The sequence below is a fragment of the Pseudochaenichthys georgianus genome, unplaced genomic scaffold (assembly GCF_902827115.2).
Source record: "Pseudochaenichthys georgianus unplaced genomic scaffold, fPseGeo1.2 scaffold_408_arrow_ctg1, whole genome shotgun sequence".
Taxonomy (NCBI): Eukaryota; Metazoa; Chordata; class Actinopteri; order Perciformes; family Channichthyidae; genus Pseudochaenichthys; species Pseudochaenichthys georgianus.
This window is the reverse complement of record NW_027262973.1, coordinates 254,535-276,734: the sequence shown is the minus strand read 5'-3', so window position 1 is coordinate 276,734 and position 22,200 is coordinate 254,535. Positions and strand designations below refer to the sequence as shown.

The window sequence follows — 22,200 nt, the reverse complement described above, 5'->3', positions numbered from 1 at the left end:
GGCCATTTCCGTTTTTAACAATGTTAGGGATGGAAGTCCCCATTGATTCCCATTGATGACTGTTTTTATAGTTTGTTTAATTCCTTACACACGCCTCCCTGACAACTGATAATCTCTGTGGAAGAATTAGTAAAAAAACGTTACTTTTGTACTTTAGTCTGCATGTTTGAATATGCGACCTAAATCAACATTTCAGATTGCTTTTCCTTTCCTTATTTCCCTTCCTACTTTTCATTCATTCCTTTTTTATTCTCCCTGCTGATTTGTGTAAGAGAAAATAACAGTTCCCATCCGTGTTGGGAACTGTTTTCTTGCAAATACTTAAACCTGTGGTTTCTGACTGATAATTAAAAGGAAACTCTTTCCAGAGATCACATTCCAGTTGTTTTTGTAGTTCTTTGTGGGTTTCTTTTCAACCCGACCAATCGCGTGTGTTTATTTACTCTGACTCACCGGTTCTCATGGTAACAGGGGAGGGAAAATGCAGCTAAGAATACCCCGAATGCTCGGAGACTCGATGAGAAAAGTCTCCTTTCATGGCAGTGATGGAGATTTTCCGACAGAGCGAGTGTTCCTTTACCTTCCTGCAGAACGATCTGAGCCGTGAGGTTGGTCTCCGTCTGACGCAGCAGCTCCACCTTCTCCTGCAGAGCGCTGATGTTCCAGTTCAGGACCACCTGCAGCACACACACACACACACACACACACACACACACACACACACACACACACACACACACACACACACACACACACACACACACACACACACACACACACACACACACACACACACACACACACACACACACACACGCACACAACAAGCATTTAAGTTCCTGTGGAAAACCTTCCTCACTAAAGAGCAGCACACAGTGATAATAAGTAATGGAGAACAGACAATCACTTATCACTTATCACACACACACACACACACACACACACACACACACACACACACACACACACACACACACACACACACACACACACACACACACACACACACACACACACACACACACACACACACACACACACACACAAGCTCGCCAACAGTCACACGTACACTGTGTATCATGCTGCATTCAGGACATGTTTTTAAAAGCAAATATACGTAATGTGTTTTTGAAATATTACAGTGCTTCATTGATGGATTATTAGGAGCAAAAGTGTCAAGGCCTGCCTTTGGCCTTCCTCTGTGTAATGTTGCTTTAATAGACACACACCAACCAGGAGAAGACTCACAACGTCTACAAAGAAACATGAATAGACGACAAAGAGACACAAAATGACCAGAAAAGATTGAAAGTGAAAACAAAGATATAACAATGACCACAAATATGCCCAGAATTATTATTAAAAAACTGCAGAGACAAAATGACCACAAAGACACATAACACGACTACAGGACTCACAACACAACAACACAATGAGGCTACACAACTATAGAGTCTGTTTGTCTTGCTCCTACAGGAGAGATGTTGAGGCCCATGTGGAAACTAGATTAATTGTATGTTTAAGCTGCTGTCATTGACTGGTTACTTCCTTTCTTTATTGTATTCTTTCTTGCCTCCTGTTTTAGCTTCCTTCCTATGTTTCCTTATTTTTTCCGAAGTAGTACTGCAATTAAGATTAAGGACACTTTGGTGCAAACTGTGTCGGGTCCTTAAAGAGTCCTCTCCTGCTGACGTTCAGGTGTATATCAGTATGTCGTGTCTCTACTTTAAAGAGTCCTCTCCTGCTGACGTTCAGGTGTATATCAGTATGTCGTGTCTCTACTTTAAAGAGTCCTCTCCTGCTGATGTTCAGGTGTATATCAGTATGTAGTGTCTCTACTTTAAAGAGTCCTCTCCTGCTGATGTTCAGGTGTATATCAGTATGTCGTGTCTCTACTTTAAAGAGTCCTCTCCTGCTGATGTTCAGGTGTATCTCAGTATGTAGTGTCTCTACTTTAAAGAGTCCTCTCCTGCTGATGTTCAGGTGTATATCAGTATGTCGTGTCTCTACTTTAAAGAGTCCTCCCCTGCTGATGTTCAGGTGTATATCAGTATGTAGTGTCTCTACTTTAAAGAGTCCTCTCCTGCTGATGTTCAGGTGTATATCAGTATGCAGTGTCTCTACTTTAAAGAGTCCTCTCCTGCTGATGTTCAGGTGTATATCAGTATGTAGTGTCTCTACTTTAAAGAGTCCTCTCCTGCTGATGTTCAGGTGTATATCAGTATGCAGTGTCTCTACTTTAAAGAGTCCTCTCCTGCTGATGTTCAGGTGTATATCAGTATGTAGTGTCTCTACTTTAAAGAGTCCTCTCCTGTTGATGTTCAGGTGTATCTCAGTATGTAGAGTCTCTACTTTAAAGAGTCCTCTCCTGCTGATGTTCAGGTGTATATCAGTATGTAGTGTCTCTACTTTAAAGAGTCCTCTCCTGCTGATGTTCAGGTGCATATCAGTATGTAGTGTCTCTACTTTAAAGAGTCCTCTCCTGCTGATGTTCAGGTGTATATCAGTATGTAGTGTCTCTACTTTAAAGAGTCCTCTCCTGCTGATGTTCAGGTGTATATCAGTATGTAGTGTCTCTACTTTAAAGAGTCCTCTCCTGCTGATGTTCAGGTGTATATCAGTATGTAGTGTCTCTACTTTAAAGAGTCCTCTCCTGCTGATGTTCAGGTGTATATCAGTATGTAGTGTCTCTACTTTAAAGAGTCCTCTCCTGCTGATGTTCAGGTGTATATCAGTATGCAGTGTCTCTACTTTAAAGAGTCCTCTCCTGCTGATGTTCAGGTGTATATCAGTATGTAGTGTCTCTACTTTAAAGAGTCCTCTCCTGTTGATGTTCAGGTGTATATCAGTATGTAGTGTCTCTACTTTAAAGAGTCCTCTCCTGCTGATGTTCAGGTGTATCTCAGTATGTAGAGTCTCTACTTTAAAGAGTCCTCTCCTGCTGATGTTCAGGTGTATATCAGTATGTAGTGTCTCTACTTTAAAGAGTCCTCTCCTGCTGATGTTCAGGTGCATATCAGTATGTAGTGTCTCTACTTTAAAGAGTCCTCTCCTGCTGATGTTCAGGTGCATATCAGTATGTAGTGTCTCTACTTTAAAGAGTCCTCTCCTGCTGATGTTCAGGTGTATATCAGTATGTAGTGTCTCTACTTTAAAGAGTCCTCTCCTGCTGATGTTCAGGTGTATATCAGTATGTAGTGTATCTACTTTAAAGAGTCCTCTCCTGCTGATGTTCAGGTGTATATCAGTATGTAGTGTCTCTACTTTAAAGAGTCCTCTCCTGCTGATGTTCAGGTGTATATCAGTATGTAGTGTCTCTACTTTAAAGAGTCCTCTCCTGCTGATGTTCAGGTGTATATCAGTATGTAGTGTCTCTACTTTAAAGAGTCCTCTCCTGCTGATGTTCAGGTGTATATCAGTATGTAGTGTATCTACTTTAAAGAGTCCTCTCCTGCTGATGTGCAAGTGTATATCAGTATGTAGTGTCTCTACTTTAAAGAGTCCTCTCCTGCTGATGTTCAGGTGTATATCAGTATGTAGTGTCTCTACTTTAAAGAGTCCTCTCCTGCTGATGTTCAGGTGTATATCAGTATGTAGTGTCTCTACTTTAAAGAGTCCTCTCCTGCTGATGTTCAGGTGTATATCAGTATGTAGTGTCTCTACTTTAAAGAGTCCTCTCCTGCTGATGTTCAGGTGTATATCAGTATGTAGTGTCTCTACTTTAAAGAGTCCTCTCCTGCTGATGTTCAGGTGTATATCAGTATGTAGTGTATCTACTTTAAAGAGTCCTCTCCTGCTGATGTTCAAGTGTATATCAGTATGTAGTGTCTCTACTTTAAAGAGTCCTCTCTTGCTGATGTTCAGGTGTATATCAGTATGTAGTGTCTCTACTTTAAAGAGTCCTCTCCTGCTGATGTTCAGGTGTATCTCAGTATGTAGAGTCTCTACTTTAAAGAGTCCTCTCCTGCTGATGTTCAGGTGTATATCAGTATGTAGTGTCTCTACTTTAAAGAGTCCTCTCCTGCTGATGTTCAGGTGCATATCAGTATGTAATGTCTCTACTTTAAAGAGTCCTCTCCTGCTGATGTTCAGGTGTATGTCAGTATGTAGAGTCTCTACTTTAAAGAGTCCTCTCCTGCTGATGTTCAGGTGTATATCAGTATGTAGTGTCTCTACTTTAAAGAGTCCTCTCCTGCTGATGTTCAGGTGCATATCAGTATGTAGTGTCTCTACTTTAAAGAGTCCTCTCCTGCTGATGTTCAGGTGTATATCAGTATGTAGTGTCTCTACTTTAAAGAGTCCTCTCCTGCTGATGTTCAAGTGTATATCAGTATGTAGTGTCTCTACTTTAAAGAGTCCTCTCCTGCTGATGTTCAGGTGTATATCAGTATGTAGTGTCTCTACTTTAAAGAGTCCTCTCCTGCTGATGTTCAGGTGCATATCAGTATGTAGTGTCTCTACTTTAAAGAGTCCTCTCCTGCTGATGTTCAGGTGCATATCAGTATGTAGTGTCTCTACTTTAAAGAGTCCTCTCCTGCTGATGTTCAGGTGTATATCAGTATGTAGTGTCTCTACTTTAAAGAGTCCTCTCCTGCTGATTTCCAGGTGTATACTGCCTGTGCTGCAGCACCTCTTTTCGCCCTCTGTCTGAAACCAGAGCCCAGTCTGCTCTGATTGGTTAGCTGGCCGGCTCTGTTGTGATTGGTCAACTGCTTAGAGATGTCCCGCCCCATAGCCTCTCATGTACAATGTGTTGGAGCGCTAGCCAATAGCAGCGCGACTGTAACATAGTGATGTCACACACTACAGGAAAGGGACCCTTAAAGCAATCTAGGGCTCTTTTAAATAAAAAAACAACATATTTTAAAACAGGAAAGCACCAGATTCATCGTCTTCTTTGACTGCAGGCCACAGCTGCCGTCCGCCTCAGAGCTCAGGTGGAGATTGAAAACAGGACGGCTTTCAGAAACATTCCTTTCTCTGAACGCAGACGTTATTGTTACATCGGCTCTTCAAACACTGTCCTGCACTTAAAGCAACAGTCCAAACAAGTGTGCTCACACCGAGAGACTTCTAATGCCATAACAACATAAACTGTGTAAGCACACTAACTAATGTTGCAATGATACTAATGTACCGAGCAACAGGGAGTGTTTAGAGGAGAAGGGGAAAGCTAGTCATCTTGATGTTATATCAAACATTCATTGGAAGCGTACGCCGCCTGCTCAGAGGCTCAGGTGCTGTCATCGTCTTCAAACGTTTGGTACGTCAGTAGAGTCGAGATAAAATAAGGACTCGTTAAACCCATGGATGGAAGACCAACCCGGTCTCACGGCAGTACGTGTCATAGGAAGACCGGAAGCTGTGTGGTTCATAAAAACATGTTCCTACTCAATATCAAGCCACGATTATTGCTTTTATTTAAAATCGTATCATTTCGGACTTTTGTTGCCGTCTGTGAGGAAAAGAAATGAGGCTCAGAGAGATGTTTAATCGGTCCATTTTAATTGGTTAATAATTGGTGTTTAAAGGTGGGGTAGGTACGTTTCAGAAACCGGCTCGAGATACACTTGTTGTTATATTCCATGGAATGCTCTTAACATCCTGACAGCAATGAATATCTGAAGTGCTTTGACAACAAATCCATAAAAAAAAGTCATCTGTGGAAGCCGTGATACTGTAAAAAGCTCGACCAATCATCTGAGCCGGCTAAAGTAACTGGATGGCCTACCTGCCTGTCAGCCTTCCATCGGGGCACAAACTGATCTCGTGCCCTCATTGGTCATGTGCGCGTTCGTGTGTGTTGGAGGAGGGGCTCTGTGAGGAAGGGGCAGATTTTCTCCGGTTGTGTATTTTCAAATTCCAGCGATCTCGAGCTGGTTTCTCAAACTTACCTACCCCACCTTTAATACTGGCAACTTCTAATTGTTGGAAAAACGTTCCCAATAGGGGGGGGGGGGTCCAGATGAGCCCCATTTCTTTTCCTCACAGCAACAAAAGTCCGAAATGATACGATTTAAATAAAAGCATTAATCGTGGCTTGATATTGAGTAGGAACATGTTTTTATGAACCACACAGCTTCCGGTCTTCCTATAACACGTACTGCCGTGAGACTGGGTCGAAACATACGACCAATAGAAATACATTACTTTTAAAATCGTGCTGTGCAACACGAAATGCCGTGAGACTGGGTTGAAAAGACACATGAAAAAATCAGTAAGAGACTAAAATGACAACAAAGAGACATAGAAGAAGATTCAAAACAACTATCGAGAAGCAAATCAACTACTATGACTATAAAAAGGTGCAAAACTGATATTAAGATCTGCTGAATGGCTGCCGAGTCACAAAACAGCTACAAAAATACTACAAAGGCAATTTATGACCACAAAGAGAAACGTAACCATCACCACACAGAGACACCGATTGACAAGAATCACCTCGGAAAGACCAAAACATGCATTTTCTAATCAAATCAAAGACGTCTAAAACTCAGAAACAAAGACACAAATATTCTCAATAAGCCCCTGGAACATTTATCATGACGACTATAACCTCACGAAGGAGCCTTTTAGCGTCCTCAAGCACTCCGAGGGACGCCTACACCACAATAATCAGGGCTACTACGTGTAAAGACATATTGAAAACCATCTTGAAGTTACTCGAAGACAAAGAGGTGAGATTATATTTCTTTGTTTTGATCAGGTGACATTTTCGTTTTTTAAATGTATTTAGTTTCATTTTTGTTATTTACTTAGCTTTGCACCGTGATCTCTGTACGCTCTGAACACAGCTTTGTTTCAGTCTCAAGCGTTTGGGGATTTCCTCCCAACAACCACCTGGAGCTGCTCGACAGGAAGTGATTCACAGGAAGCCGCGCTCAGTCTTGTTTTCATAACGCTCAATAGGAGAGAAGAAACAGTTGCAATCGTTATGGCCTGACCTGCAGATTCCTCTCTTGAAGCTACTGTTGATAACTTTCTTTAAAGGTCACCTACCGTGCTATTTGTAGGCAATAGCATGGGTCTCATATATATACAAATATATTAAAAACATGTCTATGAAGTGTTTTGCTCAAAACACCAAACAGATCATTCTAGCCATGCCTCATATCCCTCTGTTTCACTTCCTGTTTCAAAAGTGCTGATTTGGGGATAAAGCTTTAAAGAGGAGGGGTCTGAGCTCATGCGGGACCCGGCAGCTACCGTCTAAACTAAATGCTGCCGTGATGAAACGCCATATCATGGATTATCAAGGCTCTGAAACAGTCTGGAGCTCAAAGGCTTTCTCTCTTGCCGGTTACACCACAAGGTGAGTTCCTTTCTACTTCCTGCTTCTTCACACACATGCTCTCCAGCACAGGTTAGCTCTGAGTGTTAGCGATGCTAATGTAAACACCGACCATATTACGTCCAAAACAGTCGGGCATTGTTTCTGATGGCAACGTTTCTGATTGGGCCGTGGGTCCACATTTCAGATATTACGTCATATCGGACGCAAATCTGGATCAGCTCCGTTGTTCCCCGTGTTTAGAGATTTGGGTACGGAGGAAAAGAGAGAAGGTTTATTTTCTGACGCTGCGTGAGTTCCCCGACACACCGGGGACACATGTTGATGTAGAGAAGACATTTTGCATGATAGGTCCCCTTTCAAAATATATTTGGGCCATATTTGTCGAAACTGTCCCAATATCCTGGCCTAAGAGCATTATATATAATCCTCTTGAGCTCCTAATGGCTTTTGCAAATGGCATTAAGGCCTTTCCCCATGTTAAAGGTAGGTAGGTAGGTAGGTAGGTAGGTAGGTAGGTAGGTAGGTAGGTAGGTAGGTAGGTAGGTAGGTAGGTAGGTAGGTAGGTAGGTAGGTCGGTCATACAAGAAAATAATTAGATTAAACTAGCTGTATAACCGTTACTCTACCACACGTAATCAATATCCTAGTCAACAAGTCTGATTTTAGATCAATACCAGCTGGAAATATGTGAATCCACGCCCTCTAAATATCACAGTTCACCTGCAAATATCACATGTGGTTCACAGGTTTCACAGCAGAGAGCAGCTGAAGTGCAGCTTAGTCATCCTCCGTCCAACACCGACAGAAAACAAAGGTGAAAGGTGAAGTATTTACCCAGCATGCAGCGGGGTAAAGAGAGTAATGTTTGAGGTCAGGTGATCAGCAGCTGGTGGAAACAGTTCCAGGGCTTTTATTGTTGAAGGAATGCAGCAGCGACTGTATGCAGAGATGAAGTGATGACCTGAGGGGGTTACATAATAGTGTTTTTCGCAAAAATGAGAGACAGGAAGTTGTCAGTAAGCTCAAAGAAAAACAAACTTCTCTTGTGCAATTGTGAGTGAACTTCCTGCTGACAGCACACACTGAATCTGCATTGATTTAACTTTTCCATATGTGTAGAATCAAAATATTGGTGGCCAAGTCAAGACACTAGTAACGTGTTCAGAGTATATGATAGTGACGGAGCGTCCACACTACAGCTTCAAAAAAAGCTTGGAGCTGGGCGTGTCTGGAGCTTGGGGATTTTATTCAAGCAACACGACCAACAACCAATCACATGAATCTCCCGCCCCCGACATACAAAGCAAAAAACCCCGGGGATTTTATGGGAGCAATATATATATATATATATAAACTCCCCAAACAGGCGAAAACCTACCAGTTTCCCCCCCTGTCTCTGCCACCTCCCTCCATGCCTGGTTCCTCCGGTTTGTATCCCGGTAGGTGAAGAGGGTCTGGTCATACAAACCTGGGTGATTTGCTACGGCGATAGTTAGTTTCTCCTCCATCTTTTTTTGAAATATAGAAATGAACGGCGGGATATCTCTCCCAGCTTAGACGCGGTTTGATTGGCTACAGCTTGAGCTGTCAGATTTTCAGAAACGGGATTTGATTGGCTGGCGCTGGCTACTCCGGCGTCAGAAGTTGAACATTGTTCAACTTCTGACGCCGGAGACGGACCGCTCTGCTACCCACAATTCAGTTCGGCGAAAAAGCGAGGCAACGTGACGTCACCCCATTCAAAGTGAATGGGCAGATTGGAGTTGTCGACGCTTCCGACGCTGTCGACGCTGTAGTGTGGACGGGCCGTGAGGGTGTGTATATCCACTGACTTCACAATACGAAATAACTTGATTATGGATATTTTTTAGCACATTAGAAGATTAACTTGGATATAAAAGACATTATCAGAGAACTAATGCTGTATATTGTACAAAAAAATGAATGAATTTATCCAAAAGCAGTTACATTGATGTACTTCTTATTAATACAAAAGCCTTGTCTGTGTTTTTGGCCCATGTAGAAATGGATGGAAACTTAATGTTTTCTCCAGAAGGTTTCCTTTCAGATCTGATAGTTTGCAGGTTTCTTATCGTGGTCATGTTTAATGAAATGGTTTCAGGGATTTGCGGTTCTGTAGATCCACGATATTTCACCTAAATAATGCACTCTACTTTTCGCTTTGCTTTTGTCCAGCTCGTCTGTCTTACCCGTTTTAAAAATGAAATGCAACCATTAGTGTTGGGTGTTCAATTGTTCCTGGATGTTGACCAACACAAGCTCAGATCGCCCTAAGATTACAGCTTTTCTTGACATGAGACTTTAAGCATGCTCATGTTTGTTTATATTCTTCTTCTTGGAAGTCGTCGCCGGTTGTAAAAAAATGACAAGCTACGAGTTGTCGAGGACTAACCTGAAGTCATGTCTCAATCGATCCACGGGAGTTTATGACTTTATTATTATCTCTTAATTTGATAAAGAAACCACGGAATCCAGTAATCTGACAGATAAGACTAATGTAGAGGGTTAACCAAGGCTTTCACACTAAGATACATCATTATAAAAAGGTAAGACGACAGAGGCATGACTGAGATGAACCCTAATGTATAAAAGGTAACCGGAACACTCGTAAGAAAGTGTGCAAGAAATCTTATTAGACACATGTCTCTAAAGCAAGTTTGAAAAGATACATATGCATGCAAACTTGTTTAACTGCATTAGCATCTGTAGTATCTGGTAGCATGCGGGTCAGGAGCAGAGATGGCAAAAGTCCACACTTCCTTTACTCGAGTAGAAGTACAGATACTCGTGTTTAGAAATACTCTGGTAAAAGTAGAAGTACTGACTAAACGTCTTTACTCAAGTCAAAGTAAAGAGGCTTTGAAATATACTTGAAAGTAGAAAGTACAGGTATTTGAGTCAACATGTAAGAAGTAGAAAGTACAGGTATTTGAGTTCAACATGTAAGAAGTAGAAAGTACAGGTATTTGAGTTCAACATGTGAGAAGTAGAAAGTACAGGTATTTGAGTTCAACATGTAAGAAGTAGAAAGTACAGGTATTTGTGTTCAACATGTAAGAAGTAGAAAGTACAGGTATTTGGGTTCAACATGTGAGAAGTAGAAAGTACAGGTATTTGGGTTCAACATGTGAGAAGTAGAAAGTACAGGTATTTGAGTTCAACATGTAAGAAGTAGAAAGTACAGGTATTTGGGTTCAACATGTAAGAAGTAGAAAGTACAGGTATTTGTGTTCAACATGTAAGAAGTAGAAAGTACAGGTATTTGAGTTCAACATGTAAGAAGTAGAAAGTACAGGTATTTGTGTTCAACATGTAAGAAGTAGAAAGTACAGGTATTTGGGTTCAACATGTGAGAAGTAGAAAGTACAGGTATTTGGGTTCAACATGTGAGAAGTAGAAAGTACAGGTATTTGAGTTCAACATGTAAGAAGTAGAAAGTACAGGTATTTGGGTTCAACATGTAAGAAGTAGAAAGTACAGGTATTTGAGTTCAACATGTGAGAAGTAGAAAGTACAGGTATTTGAGTTCAACATGTGAGAAGTAGAAAGTACAGGTATTTGAGTTCAACATGTGAGAAGTAGAAAGTACAGGTATTTGAGTTCAACATGTGAGAAGTAGAAAGTACAGGTATTTGAGTTCAACATGTAAGAAGTAGAAAGTACAGGTATTTGGGTTCAACATGTTAGAAGTAGAAAGTACAGGTATTTGAGTTCAACATGTAAGAAGTAGAAAGTACAGGTATTTGGGTTCAACATGTTAGAAGTAGAAAGTACAGGTATTTGAGTTCAACATGTAAGAAGTAGAAAGTACAGGTATTTGTGTTCAACATGTAAGAAGTAGAAAGTACAGGTATTTGGGTTCAACATGCAAGAAGTAGAAAGTACAGGTATTTGAGTTCAACATGAGAGAAGTAGAAAGTACAGGTATTTGGGTTCAACATGTGAGAAGTAGAAAGTACAGGTATTTGAGTTCAACATGAGAGAAGTAGAAAGTACAGGTATTTGTGTTCAACATGTAAGAAGTAGAAAGTACAGGTATTTGGGTTCAACATGCAAGAAGTAGAAAGTACAGGTATTTGTGTTCAACATGTAAGAAGTAGAAAGTACAGGTATTTGTGTTCAACATGTGAGAAGTAGAAAGTACAGGTATTTGTGTTCAACATGTAAGAAGTAGAAAGTACAGGTATTTGAGTTCAACATGTGAGAAGTAGAAAGTACAGGTATTTGTGTTCAACATGTGAGAAGTAGAAAGTACAGGTATTTGAGTTCAACATGTGAGAAGTAGAAAGTACAGGTATTTGGGTTCAACATGTGAGAAGTAGAAAGTACAGGTATTTGGGTTCAACATGTGAGAAGTAGAAAGTACAGGTATTTGGGTTCAACATGTAAGAAGTAGAAAGTACAGGTATTTGTGTTCAACATGTAAGAAGTAGAAAGTACAGGTATTTGAGTTCAACATGTAAGAAGTAGAAAGTACAGGTATTTGAGTTCAACATGTAAGAAGTAGAAAGTACAGGTATTTGTGTTCAACATGTAAGAAGTAGAAAGTACAGGTATTTGAGTTCAACATGTAAGAAGTAGAAAGTTCAGGTATTTGAGTTCAACATGTGAGAAGTAGAAAGTACAGGTATTTGAGTTCAACATGTAAGAAGTAGAAAGTTCAGGTATTTGAGTTCAACATGTAAGAAGTAGAAAGTACAGGTATTTGGGTTCAACATGTGAGAAGTAGAAAGTACAGGTATTTGTGTTCAACATGTAAGAAGTAGAAAGTACAGGTATTTGAGTTCAACATGTGAGAAGTAGAAAGTACAGGTATTTGAGTTCAACATGTAAGAAGTAGAAAGTACAGGTATTTGAGTTCAACATGTGAGAAGTAGAAAGTACAGGTATTTGGGTTCAACATGTGAGAAGTAGAAAGTACAGGTATTTGAGTTCAACATGTGAGAAGTAGAAAGTACAGGTATTTGGGTTCAACATGTGAGAAGTAGAAAGTACAGGTATTTGTGTTCAACATGTGAGAAGTAGAAAGTACAGGTATTTGGGTTCAACATGTGAGAAGTAGAAAGTACAGGTATTTGTGTTCAACATGAGAGAAGTAGAAAGTACAGGTATTTGTGTTCAACATGTAAGAAGTAGAAAGTACAGGTATTTGTGTTCAACATGTAAGAAGTAGAAAGTACAGGTATTTGGGTTCAACATGCAACAAGTAGAAAGTACAGGTATTTGAGTTCAACATGTTAGAAGTAGAAAGTACAGGTATTTGAGTTCAACATGTTAGAAGTAGAAAGTACAGGTATTTGAGTTCAACATGTAAGAAGTAGAAAGTACAGGTATTTGGGTTCAACATGTAAGAAGTAGAAAGTACAGGTATTTGGGTTCAACATGCAACAAGTAGAAAGTACAGGTATTTGAGTTCAACATGTAAGAAGTAGAAAGTACAGGTATTTGGGTTCAACATGTTAGAAGTAGAAAGTACAGGTATTTGAGTTCAACATGTAAGAAGTAGAAAGTACAGGTATTTGTGTTCAACATGTAAGAAGTAGAAAGTACAGGTATTTGGGTTCAACATGCAAGAAGTAGAAAGTACAGGTATTTGAGTTCAACATGAGAGAAGTAGAAAGTACAGGTATTTGGGTTCAACATGTGAGAAGTAGAAAGTACAGGTATTTGAGTTCAACATGAGAGAAGTAGAAAGTACAGGTATTTGGGTTCAACATGCAAGAAGTAGAAAGTACAGGTATTTGTGTTCAACATGTGAGAAGTAGAAAGTACAGGTATTTGAGTTCAACATGTAAGAAGTAGAAAGTACAGGTATTTGAGTTCAACATGTGAGAAGTAGAAAGTACAGGTATTTGTGTTCAACATGTAAGAAGTAGAAAGTACAGGTATTTGAGTTCAACATGTAAGAAGTAGAAAGTACAGGTATTTGTGTTCAACATGTGAGAAGTAGAAAGTACAGGTATTTGAGTTCAACATGTGAGAAGTAGAAAGTACAGGTATTTGAGTTCAACATGTAAGAAGTAGAAAGTACAGGTATTTGTGTTCAAAATGTAAGAAGTAGAAAGTAAAAAGTTGTCAGAAAAATAAGTAGTGGAGTAAAGTACTGATACCAGAAAAATGTACTTAAGTACAGTAACAAAGTATTTGTACTCCACTACTTCCCACCTCTGGTCAGAAGGCAGTGTTGGAAGGGAATTCTGGGTAATGTAGTTCTACCAGGACACATCTCCGTTACCAAGTAACACTTCATGTTTTCACACTTTCTGTTCCTATTAATACAAAGTGGGAATATTCCCGAAACTCCACAATCCACAGCGATGACGTGAGAGTTTCCCTTCAGCAAATACTGAGGCTTTCCCACAAGGGGAGTAGAAAGTTAAAAAAAGGTAGGGGAGAAGTCAAAGCTGGGAAATTATGAGGGAGCAGAGAGGGAGGAGCGGAGCAGAGGTGAAGCGAGGAGAGGAGGAATGAGTCAGGAGGCAAACATTCACTTTTTCCAACCAGCAACTCTCAGTCCATGAAGCTGGAACTGTTGAAAGCAGCTTAAACTCTGGAGGGAAAATCTATTCAAAGCTTTTTTTACGGAAAGGAAAATGTATCCCAAAATGGAAACACATGGAGGAAGAGAGAGACAGTAAAAGAGAAGAATGGCTCTTTGTTAATAACATTAAAACTCATTATTACAAAACAACTCATGTGACTCTTCACAATGGAGCTGATAAGTTTCATAAGACACATGTTTCCACTTTGCCGCGGGATGCGTCCAGAAGATACAGATTCAACCGTCTGACTGAATACTTCTGTTTGGTCGTTTTTGTCTCATATAGTAGTATCGATCTCGTGTTTCTTCAGGGCAGATGGAAGCTGTTAGTGTTTTGGTGAAGCGGGCGTGGTCGCTCGAGGCACGCGGGTTTTCATTCTGGCATTTGGACCGAAACACGGAGCTATTTTCAGCATCGGCTTGGTAACGCTCTGGATACAAAATGTGTCAGAAGGACATTCATGTCTTGAGAACAGAAAGCGCAACTGCTCAAGATATAGGACAGCTTTTCGATTGATAAGAATACTTTTTGCATTTTCTTTTCTACCTAAGAAAGTTAAAAGGTTTGAGACGTATCGATTAAAATGTAACAACGATTCATTAAACCCGAAAATGCTAAAATATCTAATAACAGATTTCCAGTTTTACAGATCCATAAACCGAATACCAAAACAAGATATCTTGGACATTTTAACATTTAAATAAGTACTGCATCATCACCAGGGATTTCCCTCTATCTCCTGACATTTTATTGACAATACAATACTTCAATGGGAGGCGTGTGGCGCAGTGGATTGTGCGTTGGTGTTCGGTTCAAACCCCACTGCAGCGGGGATTGCCCACAGTATTGAGTATGTTAGTCGCTTTGGATAAAAACGTCTAACAAGTGACATGTATTACAATTAATTAATTAAAAGGGTTTAATTTCAGAATTAGATTGGTCCCAAGTTGGTAATGGTAACCTTACGAGGTAAAAAACAAGTCAAATTGTATGAATTCAATATTGTAAGTGTACTCTCAACTACTTCAACGAAAGCTGTAATGATAATGGATCTGTTTTAGTTTTGATCAGAGCTACATAAAAGACAGATAGCAGCTTTTCTTCAACTTAAAAAACCCCAAAGCCATTATGATGAGTTAGAATTGATTATAATTAATTACAAAAACCAACATAATTCTCAAGACTCTGCGAAACATCCTGGTCAGAGAGAGATGTCTGAGTACAAGGTAAAGCTTTTGGAATATTCTAAATATATTGGCACTATATTGGACCTCATACAACCTCACTTTAAAACCTCCAACATATTTACTTTGAACTCTTTCTGGTAACTCTCACATGATTCTACAAAACATTCAACCATCTCTTTATTCTCATCTGACCTCAGAGGAAACACAGACTGAATCTAACAGGAAGCGGAGCAAACAGATGCAGGCAGGATGTTCATCTTCAGCTTCATAACTTTGACCTTCAACTTGAACCGAGCTTCCAAACAGACATGACTTAGAAACAGTCAAAGTGTTTAACAGGAGATGAGGGTTACATGTTTGTCTTGTTTTAAGAGGAATGTAATAAATGTTGAACGCTGGGGAATATGGAAGCCCATTAAGGCCAGTTACATGAAACATATTCTGAACATTTCAAAATAAAGAGACACGTTTTCTCACTGCACTGGTGCCAAACGGCAGTATTATGTTAAAGTGGACCTATTATGCTATATTGGAAAAATATATATTGTAATAATATATTGTTTATACCTATTAAACATGTCTGTGACGTGTTTTACTTAAAATACCAAACAGTTCCCCCATTGCAGCCATACTGCTCAAACCCCTCTGTTGAAGCCCTGTTAGAGAAACGCGGATTTTGGGTCCTTAGCTTGAAAAAGAAAAAAAAGAGGAGGCGGAGCTAATGCCTGATCAGAATTCTACCGGAGATAAAGTAAAATTCTGCTCTGATAAAACGCCAAGGTGAGTTCCTTTTTTTATTTCCTGCTTTTTAAACACGTGCTCTCCAGTACAGGTTAGCTCAGAGTGTTAGCGAGGCTCGCTAATGTAAACAAAGACGAGATTACGTCCAAAACACGTCAGGCATTGTTTCTGATAGTGCTGTGGGTCCGCCGCCGATTTGACGTCAGATCGGCGGCAAATCTGTATCCGCTCGATGTACCCCCGTTTTTAAAAGATTTGGGTACGGAGGAAAAGAGAGAGGGTTTTATTTTCTGACGCTGCGTGAGTTCCCCAACACACCGGGGACACATGAAAAAAGTGCATTTTGCAAGATAGGTCCCCTTTAAAGGGTCCATATTATGACTTTTGGGGCTAAAAATGACGAGAATGTTCTCTAAATAATGACTTACCGTCTCAAATAATGACCAAGTACCTTGAGCAATCGGTACTGCATTAGTAGACTATGTCAAAATAACTACTTGGCATCTCAAATACTAACGTAGCATTGCATTTTGGGATTATAACTCATACATGTCATAAAGTCTCTCCTCATGGTGACGTCAGGCCTCACACAGAGTCCTGCTTCCATAGCAACACTTCCCACATGTGTGTGTGAACCACATGTCCCTGCCAGCACTCCTCCAGCGTGGCGTTGGTGGCTTGAGTTAGTTCCTCAAAATAATAACAATAACTCCCAAAATAATGACTAAGTATTGCAAAAAGAGAAACTTCCTTAAAATCATGACTTAATCTCCAATTAACAAGAAAAGCTTTCCAAATAATGACTTAAATATTGACTTAAAACGTCAAAAATAATGACAAACTTTCTCAAAATAATTACCTACTTTCTCAAATGATTGACCAAGTAATATTTAATTTAATTTATATAGCGCTTCTCATCTGCCAAGACAAATCTCGAAGTGCTTCACAACAAGGGATACTGATAGACTTTGAGAGATTAAACAAATAATTGTAATAAGAAATCAAAAAATAAAATATAAAATAGAGTACAAAAATAAAAGTCGGAGATAGCGATAAAAATGGCAGGACTCCAGGTGTACCGTGCTCAAAGTTTATTGGAAGGCCTTCCGAAAGAAGAGGGTCTTAAGGCCGGGTTTGAAGACCTCGGTGGAAGGGGCAGATCTCAGCTGATCTGGGAGGGATCTAAAAGTATCTAAAAACAATAAGTATTGCTAAATAATATGAAACGTTATTCAAGATACATTAGTGTATTCAAATAGTGTATCTCCAATAATTCACTAGGTTTCTTCAACGATGTGATACTCCTCATTATGACGTCAGTCCTCACACTGGCAGAGTGCAGCTTCCACACAACACTTCCCACATGAGTGTGAACCTCAAAAATAATAATAATAATAGCTCCCAAAATAATGACTAAGTATTGAAAAATGAGGAACTTAACATAACTTCAAAAAATCTGGACTTCATCTCATGAGAAAAGTTTTCCAATGAATGTCTTAAATATTGACATCAAAAGTAATGATAGATTATTGAAGTATTACAAGTCAATATGACATTTTCCTCGAGATACCTCAGTGTATTAATATGAAACATGTGCCTATACAATCTACCTACCTCAGTCGTTTGGATATTGTATATGAATCTTTATCTTTTCCAAGTTCTATGTTATTCCCTAGTAAACGGAGAAATACTGGTCTCCACTCTTTGGGTCGTTTTAAGGCACTGATATCGTGTGTGGCTCTGAACTGTGTATGACCTTGCAGCTGCTGCCTCTTCTTGTGATAGGAGGCAGTTCACGTTGTTGATATTTATGAGGAAACAGACTTGCCGTCTCCTAAATATCGCTTGTCTATGAGGCGTGAAGGAAGGACGCAGATGATCCCGACACCTTTCCGACACCCGCGGATGATATTAGCGCCACCTCGATTTACGACCTTGTTGTTATCTCCGTGTTTCGGACGATATAAGCCTGATGTTTTTCGCTGTTCCTTTGAGCGACATACCCCGTGTATGTGAGCTAACCCATATCCTTTGCATGTGGTTTAACTCTGCTCCTTCTTGCAAGAATACATTAGTACCTGATCATTGATTCTCAACCTGGTGTCGAGTGATATTTTTTCTAACACAACTAAGTATCTCCAATGATAACTGCGTTTTTTATTTATGCGATACCAACTTGTATACAGTTTCTCCTCATCGTAACTTCAGTCCTCACTTTGGCTACATGTGTGTGTGAACCACATCATGTCAGGGGGGGGGGGGAAACCAACTCAACATGACGACAACATTATTGCAAAATGAGAAACTTCCTTAAAATCATGACTTAATCTCCAATTTATAAGAAAAGTTTCCAATTAATGACTTAAATATTGACTTAATTCATTAGAATAATCACAAACTTCCTCCAAATAAATTCTCAAGTTGTTGAAAGTATCGAAAAACAATAAGTAACTTTCTTCGAGTATCTCCAATATTAATTAAGTTATGCAATTAGGGTAACTTCAGTCCTCACATTGGAAGAATTTAGCTTCCATAGGACACTTCCCACATGTGTGTGTCAGGGGGGGGGTAAAAAACTCAAGTTGTTGAAAGTATCTAAAAACAATAAGTAACTTTCTTCGAGATACCTTAGTGTACTAAAATAACTACTAAGTATCTCCAATAAATAACTACCGTACTTTTCGGACTATAAGCCGCGACTTTTTCCCCAGTTTTGTTGTACAGCTAACGGCCACTAGGGAACCTCCTAAATCTATGGGTTTTACAGGTAAAATTAACCACCTTAACGCTATGGGCTCTAGGACCGGTCCGCGCCCGCCACCTCTAAGCGGCGCAATAGGGTCTAGCTGCGGCCGCGGCCAGTACACGGCGGTACACGATGGTACACGACACGCCCAATCCAATCCAATCCAACTTTATTTATATAGCACTTTAAAAACCTTCAGACCAAAGTGCTGTACACGCCCACCTGACACGACACTACGGTGGCTGAGAGGCACCACCGTTAAAAGCGAATTGACGAGATTTACATCATACAGCCCATGTAGTATAAACATTGATTTTAATTTCTTACAGTAGGAGAGGTTTTGGGGTTTAGGAGGGAGGAAGGAAGATTAGGATTAGGTAAAAAGGTAGGGAGTGGTTAGGGTTAGGATGGGGGGAAGGGAAGGGTTAGATTGAAGGGAGGGAAGAGAACTGCTACCCGGGAACGTTCACACTGGGTAGTTTATTTAGTTTAAAAAAAATTATCCAACGAGTTAGAGACCACAAAGGAAGTGTAGTACCGCCGTTTGGCCACAAGACTCCGGCGCACTCCTGGGGGCTTGGTTCAACCTCCACTGTCCGCGGCCGTAGCTAGACCCTTCTCAAGCGGCGGGCTCCAGCAGGAAAAGCTGGAGGCCGGAAAAGAGCGAGACAGGTAGCGCGCCAAAGTAAAAGTGGAACCGAGAGACAGAACGAGAGCAAGACAGACGGACGATTTAGCTGCTGCGGCTTATAGTCCGAAAAGTACGGTAAGTTTTGCAATTATGTGAAACTAACTGGTATAAAGTTTCTCCTCATTATAGAAATTGGAGGATGAAACCCTCTGTAATGGTCACACATGTTCATGCACACACAGTGGAATGTAGTGTCTGCATTGAACCCATCCGAGTACTGGGAGCAGTGGGCAGCACTTCAGTCCGCACACTGGCAGAGTTTAGCTTCCATAGGACAATTCCCACATGTGTGCGAGACCCCCATCATGTCAGGGGGGGGTAAAAAAACTCACGTTCTCCAGCCGGCACTCCTCCAGCGTGGCGTTAGTGGCGTCGAGTCGTCCGCCCATCACCAGGAGGTCTGCTCTCAGGGCGTCCCTCTGCTCCCCGGTCTTCTCCAGCAGCTCCTCCAGGGCCACTTTGTTCTTGCCGTAAACCACCTTGGCTCCTTCCAGTTTCTCCGTGACCTCCAGCAGCTCGGCCCGACACCGAGCGGAGCTCTTCAGGTCCGGAGACGTCGCCCACACCACGATGATGATCAACGACACCACGGACCACAGGGCCAGCAGCGCGAGGACCACGTTCTTCGCCGTCTGCGATTTGGAGGGGGCCGCCATTAGGAGGAGGATGATGGAGATGGAAGATGAAGAGGTGCTCTCACGTTGCCTCTCAGGGTGAAGTGAGCTGGACTTTCCCTTCGAGCTGGGCAGGGGAAATGTCAAAATGCAGCCACACCTCCTCTGCCTCACCCACTTTTCTCCCCCTCCTGGAGCCGCCCCACCCTAAATCTCACCCTCCTCCCCCTCGAAGTTAATATTATGTATTTATTTAAACAAGGACCTTGCATTCAAATACATCAATCTCAGTAAAAGAGAAGAATTACGCCAGATTTTAGCGAATGGCTCGTTTCCATCTGCAGTCCTCGTCAGTGTTATCGTGCCGAGAGGACGCCGTGATGAACAGGAAAGTCACACACACACTTTACACATAAACGAAACTTTCCATGTGCAGCCTGTGTGGTGCGTGTGTGCAGAGTGTGTGTGTGTGTGTGTGTGTGTGTGTGTGTGTGTGTGTGTGTGTGTGTGTGTGTGTGTGTGTGTGTGTGTGTGTGTGTGTCTGTGTGTGTGTGTGTAAATACCAACTAGGGAAAGAGGAAAATGCCTCCAAAACATGACTAGATATTTCCAAAACACTTTACGTATATGTGCTTTTAAAAACATGTACTGAATGCAGCATGATACACAGTGTAAGTGTGACTGTTGGTGTGTGTGTGTGTGTGTGTGTGTGTGTGTGTGTGTGTGTGTGTGTGTGTGTGTGTGTGTGTGTGTGTGTGTGTGTGTGTGTGTGTGTGTGTGTGAAGAATGTCTGACAGTTCCTCTGACGTTACAGGACGCCCTGTGTGCGTGTGTGTGTGCAGTGCGGTGTACGTGCAGTGTCTGTGGTGTGTGTGTGTGTGTGTGTGTGTGTGTGTGTGTGTGTGTGTGTGTGTGTGTGTGTGTGTGTGTGTGTGTGTGTGTGTGTGTGTTGGGGGGGGAACACTGAGGCTTTCTGTTTCTATTTCCCAGCCTCTCAGGGATGTGAACCTGGATGAACTCTGAAGTACAAACTATGTGGATCCTTGGCAGCAGCGTGACTTTAAAAAAAAAAAAAATGTTTGAGGCTTAGACTAACTTCAATAAAGCGCTTTGAATCGCCTCTGTGCTTCTGTAGACGTAAGAAGCAGAAACACAGAAAGACAGAACGCGTGTTTCTCTTTCTGATTCTCTCGGCTTCATTCCTCTTCAGCGCTCACTTTTTCCTGACCTGCTGCCAGCTCACAACTGGCACCGTGGAAACAGCCAAACAACATGTCTGTATAAACATCTGTACTGCGGACCTGCGGTAAAGCTGCAGGAATCTCTCAGAGTTGAACTCTTCCTCGGGACACACCTCTTCACCAACACACTGCACGTTCACACTCGACTGTTAAGGCGAATATCATATTCTGAATGCTTTCTGCCACGGGGGAATTTGGGTGATGCAACAGTTGCTCAATTTTAAAATGAAAAAAAAGATAGATACAAAAATAAGGAAAAATTGTTTTTCATAACCCATGATTTTATTAAACAGAAGATAGAAAGTACTTATGATTGAAAAAGGAAATTAAAAATGTTTTGGCGATTACAGCGATACCAAAATAAACTACCAAGAAAGTGATATAAAAAATAAAGAAATAAGCAATAAAAAAAGTAATTGGAAAAATAAAATTAATAATAATACTAATATATACTAAAATAATAATATATACACAATTAAAATAATAATAATATTATGTACCATTACAATAATTATTATTTTTATAGTAGTTAAAAAAATTGTAATAATGATAATTAAAATAATAATAATCTGAATAATTAAAATGCCAAACCAGAAAACCTGTAGCCCAGGTACTTATTGCTTTAGTAAAAAGCAATATGGAAACATAAGTAACATAATTGTACATGTGTTTAGAAACTGACTAACAAAGTCTCTAGTGTACAGTACATCAACATGAAGGAGGTCAAAGGTCAGTAGAGGTGGGAGGCGGGAGATGTTTGTTTACTAGAAAGATCATGTGTTTTTCGAGTCAAGGCCAGAATACACCAGCGCTGAACAGTTTTTCAAAATATATGTTTTTACCAACTTGATTTGTCTGTAAAGGCCCCGACACACCAAGCTGACACCAAAGAACACGTCCCGACGGACACGACTGTTGCGTCTCCTCACGTCTCTGCGTCTTGGCCAACAGTCGCACTGGAACACACCGCAAAGACTTCAGCCGACGGCCAAGAAGCACGTACGAACTGCGCATGCGTGAGTGGCAATAACTCTCCTTACCAGCAGGTGGCGGTAGTGTGTATTCGTCATTCAAAAGAGGCAACCGGAAGACAGACTGCGTGATACACCGAGAGAAGAAGAAC

The 22,200-nt window shown here is 40.8% G+C and overlaps 1 protein-coding gene across 1 annotated transcript; it reads right to left on the bottom strand.

The window, feature by feature from the left end:
* Positions 1-416: 416 nt before the first annotated feature.
* LOC117442298 (uncharacterized) lies at positions 417-20,033 on the bottom strand. Its single transcript, XM_034078299.2, has 2 exons — positions 19,555-20,033; positions 417-677 (listed from the first exon to the last, which is right to left on the bottom strand). Exons 1-2 carry the CDS (start codon positions 19,876-19,878, stop codon positions 450-452), a joined length of 552 nt encoding a protein of 183 aa, XP_033934190.1. The 5' UTR covers positions 19,879-20,033; the 3' UTR covers positions 417-449.
* Between the last annotated feature and the right edge of the window lie 2,167 nt (positions 20,034-22,200).

Excerpts from the sequence above, each read along its gene's own strand:
- LOC117442298 (XM_034078299.2), bottom strand. The coding sequence starts at position 19,878 with ATGGCGGCCCCCTCCAAATCGCAGACGGCGAAGAACGTGGTCCTCGCG. Across the intron at positions 678-19,554 it reads AGGAGTGCCGGCTGGAGAAC|GTGGTCCTGAACTGGAACAT; the intron begins GTGAGTTTTTTT and ends TGTGTGCTGCAG.